This window comes from Vulpes vulpes, chromosome 13 (assembly GCF_048418805.1).
Source record: "Vulpes vulpes isolate BD-2025 chromosome 13, VulVul3, whole genome shotgun sequence".
Taxonomy (NCBI): domain Eukaryota; kingdom Metazoa; phylum Chordata; class Mammalia; order Carnivora; family Canidae; genus Vulpes; species Vulpes vulpes.
Window position 1 is genome coordinate 140,282,697 of NC_132792.1, and position 13,326 is coordinate 140,296,022.

The window sequence follows — 13,326 nt, forward strand, 5'->3', positions numbered from 1 at the left end:
TTCCATAGTTTGACTATTGTGGACATTGCTGCTATAAACATCGGGGTGCGGGTGCCCCTTCGAATCATTACAGTTGTGTCTTTGGGGTAAGTCCCTAGTAGTGCAATTGCTGGGTCATAGGGTAGCTCTATTTTCAACTTTTTGAGGAACCTCCATAGTGTTTTCCAGAGTGACTGCACAAGTTTGCATTCCCACCAGCAGTTTACAAGAGTTCCCCTTTCTCCACATCCTCACCAACATCAGTCATTTCCTGACTTGTTAATTTAAGCCATTCCGACTGGTGTGAGGGAGGTATCTCATTGTGGTTTTGGTTTGTATTTCCCTGATGCTGAGTGATATGGAGGTTTTTTCTCATGTGTCTATTGGCCATTTGTATGTGTTCTTTGAAGAAATGCCTGTTTGTGTCGTCTGCCCATTTCTTGATTGGATTATTTGTTCTTTGGGTGTTGAGTTTGATAAATTCTTTATAGATTTTGGATATTAGCCCTTTATCTGACAAGACATTTGTAAATATCTTCTCCCATTCTGTCCATTGTCTTTGGTTTTGTCAACTGTTTGCTTTGCAAAAGCTTTTTATCTTGATCAAGTCCCAGTAGTTCATTCTTGCATTTGTTTCTTTTGCTTTTGGAGATGTGTCTAGCCAGAAGTTGCTGCAGCTGAGGTGAAAGAGGTTGCTGCCTGTGTTCTCCTCTAGGATTTTGATGGATTCCTGTCTCACAATTAGGTCTTGCATCCGTGTATGGTGTAAGGAAATGGTCCAGTTTCATCCTTCTGCATGTGTCTTCTGTTTTTGTGCTAGTGCCATGCTATCTTGATGATTACAGCCTTGTAACAGAACTTGAAGTCTGGAATTGTGATGCGACCAGCTTTCTTTTATTTTCCAACATTCCTTTAGTTATTTGGGGACTTTTCTGGTTCCATATAAGTTTTGGGATTATTTGTTCCAGCTGTCTATAGCTATTTTTAATGTAGTAGCTGTTTTGATTTTTAAAATTAGTTTTTTCAAGGGAATGTTTTAATTTTACAGCAACAAATCACAGTGGGAAGTGTAAATTTTCACAGTTATCTGGCAATGAGGTGGTTGAATTTGATCATAACACCAGCATAAGTTACAAATGTAGAAGAAGATTAGAGTACAAATACTCAGTCTGCATCAATGGAAGATGGGATCCTGAAGTAGCCTGCCCAGGTAATCTTTTATAATGTGTTCAAGAATTTATTTGATTTCTTTCTATCTTATAAAAGAATGATCTTTGTGTCTTAAAAAATCAGCTATTTGTTATTACAAATAATTTTCAATCTGGAAGGCAATTTAAAAATAACCAAAACACTGTTTCCAAATATTGATTGTATCATGTATATTAGTCAGCTATGTAACAAACCACCTAGAAACTTGGCTTTAAGTTAACATCTGGGCAGTAGATGTACTCATTACTATTGGAACACCATTGCTTTTAAGTCCTTTTATTATACACAAATGTGCCTATGCCTATACTTATGCCTGTAATTAGTGTGTATTTATGTATCTATCTATATATCCACTTATGTATCTACACGTGTTTGTGTGCATGTATCTCTCTAATCATCTATTAATTTATGTGTTTGTCTATATTGAAGGCTCTGCATCCTATTAAACGCTACCAATTCCAATTGAATAGTACAGGCATTATTCCAGTGTTCCACTTTTCACATTTTGTATCTCTCTTCTTTCTCTGTAGGACACCTTATATCACCATCCTCAATATTTTAACCAATTTTCTCAAGCCTAGAATACGTAGAAAGTAGTGTCATACCAGTACAAAAACCCAATCTACTATCAACAATTCAACATATTTTTAGTTTTTTAAAAAAAGGAAATAAATATTTGCATGCAATGAAGCATACATACATGCTCTATATTAACTCTAGAAGCTTTATAGATGTAGCATTTATATTTAGGTATATCATCCATCTTATATTTTTGAGTTTGATGTAAAAGAGGGTTTGATTTAAAAATATATCTATAGATACAACTTCTAGCAATATGTGTGGAAAAGACTTTGACATCAAAATCTGTCACCTATGTAAGTATTGATCTATTTCTAGACTATCAGCCCATGTATCCATTTATCTATCTCTATTCCTGCCACATTACCTTGGTAACCATAGCTTTACAATAAGTCTTGAAGTCTGATTTGTATTCTTCAATTATGTTCTTGCTATTCAAAATTGTTTAGTTATTCTGATCTTTTCACTTCCATAAAAATTTCAGAGAAATGAAATGGGTAGTTAATATTAGAAATAACAGAAAATACTTTCCATAAAATGACTGATAGTGTACATTGAAATCTATGGGATACAGCAAAAGCAAAGTTATCTATAGCTTTAAACCATGCATTAGTAAACAAGGAGCATAATAAAAGAAATAGGAATTACCATCTAGAATTGAGAAAAGAACATGCACCCAAAGAACTTGGAAGGAATGAACAATTAAAGCATAAATTGTTATAACAAGCTAAAAAAAAGCATAAACATCTGGTTTACAGAATAATAAAACTTTTAGAGAAATTTGGTAAATACATTAACCTCTGGCAAGACTTATCAAGTGGAAGTACAAGTTTATATTATTAGGACAAAAAATGGTTAAATATCAGACACAGAAGAGAATACATTGAAAAAAATCTGCCAAGATAGTTAAATATAACAAAAAATATTTTTAAAATATTTTATTTATTTATTTGAGAGAGAGAGAGCGAAAGCATGGGGGGGGGGGACTAAAGAGGAGGAGGGATAGAAGGAGAGAAGCAGACTCCCTGATGAGCAGGGAGCCTGACTTGGGGGTCAATCCCAGGACCCTGGGGTCATGACTTAAGCCGAAGACAGATGTTTAACTGACTGAGTCACTCAGGTATCCCAAGGAAACATATTTTTGATGCAATATAGTAGCATGAGTGAAGTTTACTCAAATATTTCCCTGAATTGAATATAAAATGTAGATAACTGAAAGGATTTAAAAGATTTCCAAGTGTATACTCACAGAAAACTTTTTAAAAAATATTTTTATGATTTGTTTATTTATGAGAGACACTCAGAGAGACAGAGACATAGGCAGAGGGAGAAGCAGGCTCCCTGTAGGGAGCCTGAAATGGGACTTGATCCCAGGACCCCAGGATCATGACCTGAGCCAAAGGCAAACACTCAACAACTGAGCCATCCAGGTACCCCTCACAGAAAACTTTTTTAAAAAAAGATTTTATTTATTTATTCATGAGAGACGAGAGAGAGACAGAGAGATAGAGGGAGAAGCAGGCTCCTCATAGGGAGCCCGATGCGGGACTCAATCCCCAGACCGAGATCATACCCTGAGCCAAAGACAGATGCTTAACCTCTGAGCCACCCAGTTGCCTCTCACAGAAAGCTTTTAATGAAATAAAGATATGGTGTTACAGGAGAAAGCAAAATCAAGAAATCAGAGAGAGATCCAAAAGTTTCTAGGTCTAGTCATCAAGAGTCTTCTCTCAGTTGAACAGGACCCACTTTGCCTTCTAATTATTGACTGCCCAGATATATCTGGGGTGTCAGTTTTATGGAGGTCAGACAGTAGTTTACAGAGAGGTCTTTTATATCCCACTGGTTGTGTAACTAAGGGCAGGCTGTCTAATCCATTAAACTGTTCATTAGTCTAAATATCTTTAAACAGCATGGGCAAGCTAGTGAATGGTACCTCCAGGGGAGCTTTGGATTTTAAGCAATGCATTAAGTCACTTAGTGAACATATTTCATTCTTATCTGGGTCAAGAATTTGTATCAAATCAATTGATCATTAACTAAATGTAACTCTTCCTGCAGCTTAATGATCCTCCTTTGGTAGACTATCTTATGATAGTTGAGATTTTTTTTTAAAGATTTCATTTATCTATTCATGAGAGACACACACAGAGAGAGACAGAGACATAGGCAGAGGGAGAAGCAGGCTCCCTGCAAGGAGCCCAGTGTGGGACTCGATCCTGGGTCCTAAGATCATGCCCTGAGCTAAGGCAGACACTTAACCCCTGAGCCACTCAGGCTTTAATCCAGTACCAACCCATTTGATTCTGGATATCTGTAAAAAATATCTTGATATCAATCTTTATTTAATGCCTGATACTGCGTAATTCAGCTAGAACATCCTAATGGTTAGAAAGAATTAAAAGAGATTTTATATAAACTATTCAAGATTGATCACAGAAAGAATAAAAGGAGGAAAGTACAAAGAAAGCCATGAGAATAAGCCAAACATGATATACTGTACAAGCTGAAGAGTATGACATATTTGTTTAAATATTTTATTTATTTATTTATTTAAGACAGAGAGAGAGAGAGAGAGAGAGAGAGAGAGAGAGGGAGAGAGGGAGAGAGGGAGAAGCAGGCTCCATGCAGGGAGCCCGATGTGGGACCTGATCCCAGGTCTCCAGGATCAGGCCGTGGGGTGAAGGTGGCGATAAACCACTGAGCCACCTGGGCTGCCCGAGTATCACATATTTAAATCCAGAACATGCCCTTATAATTTGATCATTTATGATTACATCACTTTGAATTTTCTGTTTAATTATCCCTTTGATATTTTTAACTTATGGTTTTTAATCAAGAAATCTAATTTGAATTTTTTAGAGCTACAGACACAGTCATGTCCACCACCACCTCAGATTCCCAATGCTCAAGATATGACAACCACAGTGAATTACCAGGATGGAGGAAAAATATCCATTCTCTGTCAAGAAGATTATGTAATTCAGGATTCAGAAGAAGTTGTGTGTAAAGGTGGAAGATGGCAGTCAATACCACGCTGTGTTGGTCAGTAATGCAGTGTTTGCTTTATGATGTCCTTTCAAATGAAGTTAACACTCCCATGTGCTTTCTGTAATTGAACAAGAGGAAGCCTTTCTCTATATTCCACTTTATCTTGAAACAGTGAATTACAATCTAGGTCCAAATATCAATGAGCATTCTTTCACTGCTTCTGTGAAATGAACACAGACAAGAACTTTGAGTTCCTATGTAGACATGAGATAAAATTTCCTTTTATGCCTATTTTGCTCCTTATGATGAGCAAGACAAGAATGAGGGGTATATTGAACAAGACATTACGTTAGTAGCATCCATATTATGGAGATGTATATCCTTGCAGGTTTCAAATACTTTCAGTTTTAAATGAATAAGTTCAAATTGTCCTTATTTTAAAATCTCAAGTGGTATTTGATTGTACTTTTCCATGTAGGCATTGTATTTGTGCTTGACTCTTTGATCTCTGTTCTTCATATAGAAAAGATTCCATGTTCTCAACCACCTCATATAGAACATGGAATCATGAGAGCATGAAGAATTAGATATTCTTCAGAAGAAAGGGAAGAAACCTTTAATTCCAGCCTTTATGTCCATGGCACTAAATTAAGTTATATTTGCAAAGATAGTTTCAGGATATCTGGAGAAGATGGGATAACATGCTACATGGGAAAATGGAGTTCTCCACCTTGCTGTGTAGGCGAGGACAGTATGCAAAGTAAAATCCTATCTTCAATACAATTAAATGTAATCAATTGTCATAAAAGTCATGAGACTGAATCCTTTAAGTTTCTAAATATATAAAATCACTTATATCTAAATACTTAAAATCATTTTTATGTATTTTACTTAACCCACTTTTTTGCATTATCAAATCAGTCCTATTTTTGTTAATTTTATTGTTCATTATAGAATCACTTTTAATTATGGTATTCAGAAAATTAAAACTAGAAATATAGTGACACTAAGTCTACATGATTAGGTATACTAAGTCTACCTATTCATATAAGTTTACCTTTCACATTCTCTTCTTGTGAGTTGTATTGCTTGGTTTGCCAGGAGGTTTTTAAAAAAAAAATTCTTGTTTTTCCTACAATATCTCCTCTGATTTCTTACAATGTATGGTATTTTTCTTAAGATAATTAATTCTCAATGCTTTTCCTTTTATTACTCATCATTGGTTTGGGAAGCATTGAAAGTCTCATGAATATTGACATTTCTAGTTTCAAGTTCTTGCTCAGGTCGGTAGCTGGACACAACCAGAGTACTGGTTTTAGGAAGCATTTGTATGTCTTTTCTGTGATATGATCATAGCTCCTATGTAATCATCTCTTTTTATTTTATCTTTTTAAAAAGATTTTATTTATTTATTCATGAGAGAGAGAGAGAGAGAGAGAGAGAGAGAGAGAGGCAGGCAGAGACACAGGTGGAGGGAGAAGCAGGCTCCATGCCGGGAGCCTGTCGGGGGACTCGATCCCGGGACTCCAGGACGGCGCTCTGGGCCAAAGGCAGGCGCTAAACCGCTGAGCCACCCAGGGATCCCCTTTATTTTATCTTTTAAAAGATTTTGTTTATTTGACAGAGAGAGAGAGCACGAGAACACAAACAGGGGGAGCAGCAGAGGGAGAGGGAGAAGGAGGCTCCTCGCTGAGCAGGGAGCCTGATATGGGGCTTGATCCTAGGACCCTGGAATTGTGACCTGAGTCAAAAGCAGAGGCTTAACCAACTGAGCCACCCAGGCACCCCAATAATTTCTTTTTAAATAAAACTACAAAATATAACAACCGATACATAAAATTAAATTTCAGAGTTTGTTAAACATGGAGTAATTTTTTTCATTTTTTTTAGAGGACTTCCTTGTTAGCTACCATATTTGATTATGCATGATAGTCTACCTCACATATTAGGTAGTTACCAGTATGGAGTAAGAAGTCACAGCTGTGCTGAGGGTTTTGGGATTAATGGACCTGCATTTGTGAAATACTTAGGAGAAAAATGGTCCCATCCACCAGAATGCATGAATATAGTGCCTTTAGTTTTACCCTAGGCTGATGAATATTCTTAGTTCAGAGCCTAAATGGTACAAGTATGAAGCTAGGCAGTAATACTAGACTTTAACTGGTATCTCTGGAAAGTTTTGGATTCTGGTAGAGAATTAGCCCTAATAATAAAAGGTTAGCAACATGAGCCAAATTATTTCACTTTCATGTCATCTTATGTGCACTTAGGATAACTTCTGATACACATTCTCAGTCTTCTATGTTACTGTATCACAGCTCCTCAATCACGTCATGGCTCAATTTACTGTTAGTTACATCCTTATTCATATATGATTTTCTAAGATATTTGACATAATTAAAGGAAGCAGATTTTGACAGAAGCAAAATAAGAAATACATGCATTAGGCAGGTGGCTCATATGGGCAAAAAAGAATTCAAATGTAAGAAGTATGATCTCAAGCATTACATGTGTCCGTATTTCTTGGCCGTATTTCTTTAGGCTTTTTATATCACCATCACCCTGTTATACTTTAGGTAAACATAGAACCCTTCACTAAACTCTACTCCTGAAACCAATATTACACTTTATGTTAACTAACTAGAATTTAAATTAAAAACTTAAAGAGGAAACAAAACAAGAACCATTTAATTTAATTAAGTCAAGACTTCTAACATATTTTTTTCAAGTTATAAGAAAAACTTTGTACAGTATTGACTGGTTTGATATGTACCTGTTATTTTAGATTATAGTTATTGGCCATTCTGTGTTCTTAAAGATTTACTGAACAAGTACCTATTATTTTTCTTTCAGAAATTTATTGTTCTAGTTTACCTATGAGTAGGATGCTATACTCATAGGCCCAAAGAAGGAATCATACAGATCAGGAGAAAAAGTGATTTATAAATGTCCAAAATAGGCTGTCTGGGTGGCTCAGTTGGTTAAGCATCTGCCTTCAGCTCAAGTGATGATCCCAAGCTCCTGGAATCCAGGCCCACATTGGACACTGCCCAGTGGGGAGTCTGCTTCTCCCTCTGTCCCTCCCCCTGCTTGTGCTCTCTCCCTGTCTCTCTCAAATAAATAAATAAAATCTTAAAAATTTTTTCACAATATTACCAATTGGATTGGATCCAATATTGTACAGTGTATTAAGAACCACTGGATAGGAAGGACAATATGCAGAGGTACTTTAATGAAATCTATTAAAGTATTTAAGAATAAAATATAGAATTACCTCTATCATCATTAAAAAATGGACATAGATGATTTTTTTTTAGGCCAGAACAAAGACATTTTATGCCTTAGCATAAAGGAATGAGATTGTATACTCACTGGTTAATCTTATAACCCAGTGATTCTCAAAGTGATCTCTGGAATGGCAGCACCAGCATCTTTTGAGAAATTGATAGAAATGCAAATGCAAAATTTCAGGTTCATTCAGACCTATTGAGCAAAAAACCTGGGTCATGCAATCTAAAAATGACTTAATAATTCCCAAGGGATTTGATGTACACTCTAGTTTAGGGGCCACAGCTATAGCTAATTGCACTTTACATCTACCTGAATCTCAGTGATGAATTACATAATACTCATTACAGTGTCCTTAAGCATTTGCCAAAAAAAATCATTGGAGAGTATTTTTATAAATTATGTTTTTGATTTTCTGTTATTTTTCCATATCTCCTGTTTGGATCTTCAACAAATCATCTTCATCCTTCAACTATACAGTATTCTTCAAAGTGTGTTAATTCTTGATTTATTCTCTAAGGAAGTATCTACTCTGTTTATTTTTTTAAGAGCCTAAAATTATCTTCATAAATATATGACTATAAGCCAAAATTTGATGTCAAATAATATTTTTATTATGATTTGCTTGTGGCTTATAAATTGATATGATTTGTAATACTGATTTTACTAAACTCATGGGGAAAAATCCTTAAAACTCTTATTTTCATAGAAGCTTAAATCTTTTTTCTTTTAAAGATTTTATTTATTTATTCATGAGAGACACAGACAGAGAGGCAGAGACATAGTCAGAGGGATAAGCAGACTCCCTGCAGGGAACCCAGTGTAGGACTCAATCCCAGGATTTAAGGATCATGACCTGACCAAAGGCAGACTCTCAACCACTGAGCCACCCAGGCATCCCTAAACATTTTTTTAAGGATTTTATTTATTTATTCATGAGAAACACACTCACACACACACACACACACACACACACACAGTGAGAGAGAGAGAGAGAGAGGGAGAGAGAGAGAGAGAGGGGCAGAGACACAGGCAGAGGGAGAAGCAGGCTCCATGCAGGGATCCTGATGTGGGACGCAATCCTGGATCCCAGGATCACACCTGAGCCAAAGGCAGATGATCAATGGCTGAGCTACCCAGGTGTCCCCTAAAAATTTTTTTTATTGTTATATTTCTCAATTCTGTATTTCCTACAGGATTTTAAAAAACCATTGTCAAATAATTCCAAGATCTATGTCATCTCAGTGTGTGGTCTTCTGTTGATTTTCTTTCCCTTTTTAGATATTTCTGGTCCTTGGTATGATGAATGATTTTCAGTTATATTCTGGACATTTTGGGTATTGTGTTTTAAGACTTTGGATTTTACTGAAGTCTTTTATTTATCAGTCCCCCATTACTGCCATGCAGGGTACAAGTCCATGTTCATCATCTGGCCCCTGTGGATCAAGGTGGGGAGAGAAGTTGTTTTAGGTTTCTCCTATGTTGTTTTTCTGAAGTAACTGAAGTATTGTAAAAAAAAATGTTTGTTTTGCTAGGTTACTCCTTTCCCAAGTCTTTGTCTAAAGAGATAAAAAGGAGGGGCGCCTAGGTGACTCAGTCTGTTAAGTGGCTGCCTTTGGCTCAGATCATGATCTTTGAGTCCTGGGATTGAGCCCCATGTCAGGCTCTCTGCTCAGCAGGGAGTCTGCTTCTCCCCTCCTCCTCACCCTGCTTGTGCTCTCTTTCTCTCAAATAAATAAAATCTTAAAAAGAAATAGAGACAAAGGGAATTCTTGGGACATATATATATATATACTTTTTTTTGTCTGAACTTGGTATTATTTTTGGATTGCAGTTTTCTTCAGTGCCTAGTCCAGGATCCATAGAAGGCAAAATGAAAACCCAGATAACTCACTGCAGTGTGATTCCTTGAATTCTGAGGTCCTTGAAAGATTGACTTATCTATATCTTTCATAGTCTCTTATGTTGGATTTTACAATATGTTTAGGATTTTTAGTTATACTTAGCAGAAGGAATAAGCAGAAATGTTTGTACCTCAAGTTGTCCAGAACAGGAAGCCAGCAGTTCCCTTTCACATTATACAGATGTGTAATTTTTTGACTTTTATTAAAGAAGTTGATGTTTATTTTATAATAAAAATGAAAATCAATAAACAACGACTAGGGATCCAATAGACACTGCAGTATGTTGTATATAACAAGAAAGTTTCTTTGTTTGAAATAACTATCCATCTATCCAGCATTTATTTACTAAGAAAAACATTTTTAATATCACAGTGCTGCGAAGCAGATATATTTGTTAATGCTTTCTGTGTGCTTTCATGTAGGATAAAAAGGGCTTAAAAGTGTGATTCTGATTAAGTGATTAAAATTTCATTAGTGAGTCATTTATGTCAGCAGAAATTACAATTGTTGATATTAAGTATTGTACTATGCTTTTATTGTTTCATTTTAACCTGTTTTTCTTTGACTTTTCAATAAATCTAATCATGTCTTTTAGAGTCTGAAAGAAAATGTGGGCCCCCTCCACCTATTGCCAATGGAGAAATCATTTCATGGCCATTACCAGTATATGCTCCAGGATCATCAGTCGAGTATAAATGCCAGGACTTGTATACACTTTGGGGAAACAGGAATATAATATGTAGTAACGGACAGTGGTCGGAAGCACCGAAATGCTTAGGTAAATATTTAATGTTCTTATGGATCCTGGGAAAATCAGTGTAATGAATATGAGGTTTTGCTATTTATAATAGAATTTTCATGGGTTAACATACATTCTGTTGAATGCTTGACTACCAAATATTAATATGTGAGGAAATAAAATTTGAAAAATTCTTGTTCAAGAAGCAAAATAGTCTTTAATGAAAGCTCTTTATGTGATAATTGACATTATGGATCTTTGATTATAACATTTAATTATCAGAGACTAAACACATACCTCATCTTTACATTCTTAATTGTTTAAAATGATTTAAATCTCATGATGGATTTTTCAATCAGTTGGCATAGAAAAGATTTTGAGAATGAAGCCCTCAACCAGTGTGGAAGATTCCACTTGAAAGTCCAAAATTCTGGGGAAAACATTTATTTACTACTTAATGTTTTATGTTTATTTTTGTACTTTCAGGCCCCTGTGTGACATCAGAAGAAATCATGAGAACACATAAAATACAGTTACGGTGGACTGACAAAAAACGACTTTATTTAAAAATAGGGGACATTGTTGAATTTATGTGTATGTATGGATATAATAGAAAGACACCAGCGTATACATTCCGAGCAAGCTGTCAGGAAGGGAACCTGGTGTATCCTGTTTGTGGATAAAACAGTGGTTAAAATGCAGTCCTAAAATTAAAATATGTGCATTTATTCAGAAGTTTTCATTATTAATCCAATTCTCAGTTTATTTTTTATTCATGTTAGAATATGTATTAATATTATATGGAAGGTATAATGATAAGAGACAAATGAATCACTTCTTAAAAGTGTCACATTAGGGGCACCTGAGTGGCTCAGTTGGTTGAGCATATGCCTTTGGCTCAGGTCATGATTTTGGGGTCCTGGGATCCAGTCCTGCATCAGGCTCCCCGCAGTAAGCCTCCTTTCCCTCTGCCTATGTCTCTGTCTCTCTCAGTATGTCCCTTATGAATAAATAAAAAAGAGTTATAAGTAGTTATCACTTACTTTTGCTTATCTACAATAGATATACTTACCAAAAAATGATGAAATGCATGAATTCCTGCAAGATGACTATCTAGCACACATAAAAATTAAAATAAATCATAAAGAGAAAGTAGAATCTAATTGCTTGCATAACTGTCATGACATGAAAAGTGACAAAACATTCAATATCAAATGTAAATGCACACACACACACACCATGCTTTGAACACTGAATAAATGTTTACTGAACAAGGGTCAACAGGCGTAATATAGAGTATTTACAATAGTATAATTAGAAATATTAGTGGTCAGAGCTGGTATTTAACTCCTTAATACTGAACAGTATTCTCCATTTTTTTCTATCATTAGCATATAACACCTTTGGATCACATGATTATATTATTTTAGAATAAAGATATATTAAAAACTAAGATAATATGTGTTGAGAACTTATGAAGACCTCTTTGGTGATGATCTGCAGATCCAAAAATATTTTCATGATTTTGCTGGTATAGAGGGTTTTGGAAACATTTAATGACAGACTGAAATATGATTTTTATGTTCATATGTTTCACACTACATAATTAGTTAAAATCAGTTGAAACGAACTATAAGGGAAAGGAGGGGAACTGAATGGGAAAAATTAGAAAGCGAGACAAACCATGAGAGACTCCTAACTCTGGAGAAAAAAAGGTTGCAGAAGGGAAGGTGGGTGGGGAATGGGGTAACTGTGTGAAGGGCACTGAGGATGGGACATGATGGGTTGAGCACTGGGTGTTATATGTTGGCAAATTCAATTTAAATTTAAAACTCTAAATAAAAAATGAAAAAATCAGTTGACTGTAAACATTTTAAGTTTCTACAAAAGCACAAAAATTTAAGATGAAAAAAGGAATATATATAATCATGGTCAAAATATTTTAAGGTGATATCTTGTTACTTTGTATTGCATAAAATCAAATGGCATTCTAAGCATATTAACTAAAATTTAAATTAAAATTTGTAAAAAAAATGATAAACCTGTCTGTCACCAATGGAACCAACCTATCTAAATTTGAATTACAAATGACAGCATTTTCTCATGTTTAAATGACAAATTATCTTTGCTATTAATATTAACATTGGTGTATATATTTTTGTCCAAAACCTTTCACCTAATGCTTGCAGAATCTATAACACTTAACCTACAATTAGTATAGCTTATAACCAGTTTTCCATTGTTGGTTGTAAAATAGTGATTTTTAAAGATCAATTTTATAATTTTTCTGCACTTACTCATTGCTTTTTTTATTTTTTAATTTTTATTTATTTATTATAGTCACATAGAGAGAGAGACAGAGACACAGGCAGAGGGAGAAGCAGGCTCCATGCACCGGGAGCCCGACGGGGGATTCGATCCCGGGTCTCCAGGATCGTGCCCTGGGCCAAAGGCAGGCGCCAAACCACTGTGCCACCCAGGGATCCCCTTACTCATTCTTATTCTTGTGTAAAGGATGAGTGTTAATTTACCAATTCTATTAAAAACTTTCACCTAACAAGATTTAGTAGAGCTTTATTTTTGTTCTTTATTGTGATATATTTTTTATTTTAAAAAATTTAAATATATTTTTTATTG

The 13,326-nt window shown here is 35.2% G+C and overlaps 1 protein-coding gene across 1 annotated transcript in view; it reads left to right on the forward strand.

Moving 5' to 3' along the window:
- LOC112921721 (complement factor H-related protein 5-like) overlaps positions 1-12,139 on the forward strand; it is a 36,053-nt gene extending 23,914 nt beyond the window's left edge. The window contains exons 6-9 of the mRNA XM_072733145.1: positions 1,028-1,189; positions 4,630-4,812; positions 10,546-10,728; positions 11,176-12,139. Of these exons, the coding sequence (XP_072589246.1) occupies positions 1,028-1,189; positions 4,630-4,812; positions 10,546-10,728; positions 11,176-11,372 (725 nt within the window). The 3' untranslated portion in view covers positions 11,373-12,139. The remainder of the gene's footprint in view (positions 1-1,027; positions 1,190-4,629; positions 4,813-10,545; positions 10,729-11,175) is intronic.
- The last annotated feature ends 1,187 nt before the right edge of the window (positions 12,140-13,326 follow it).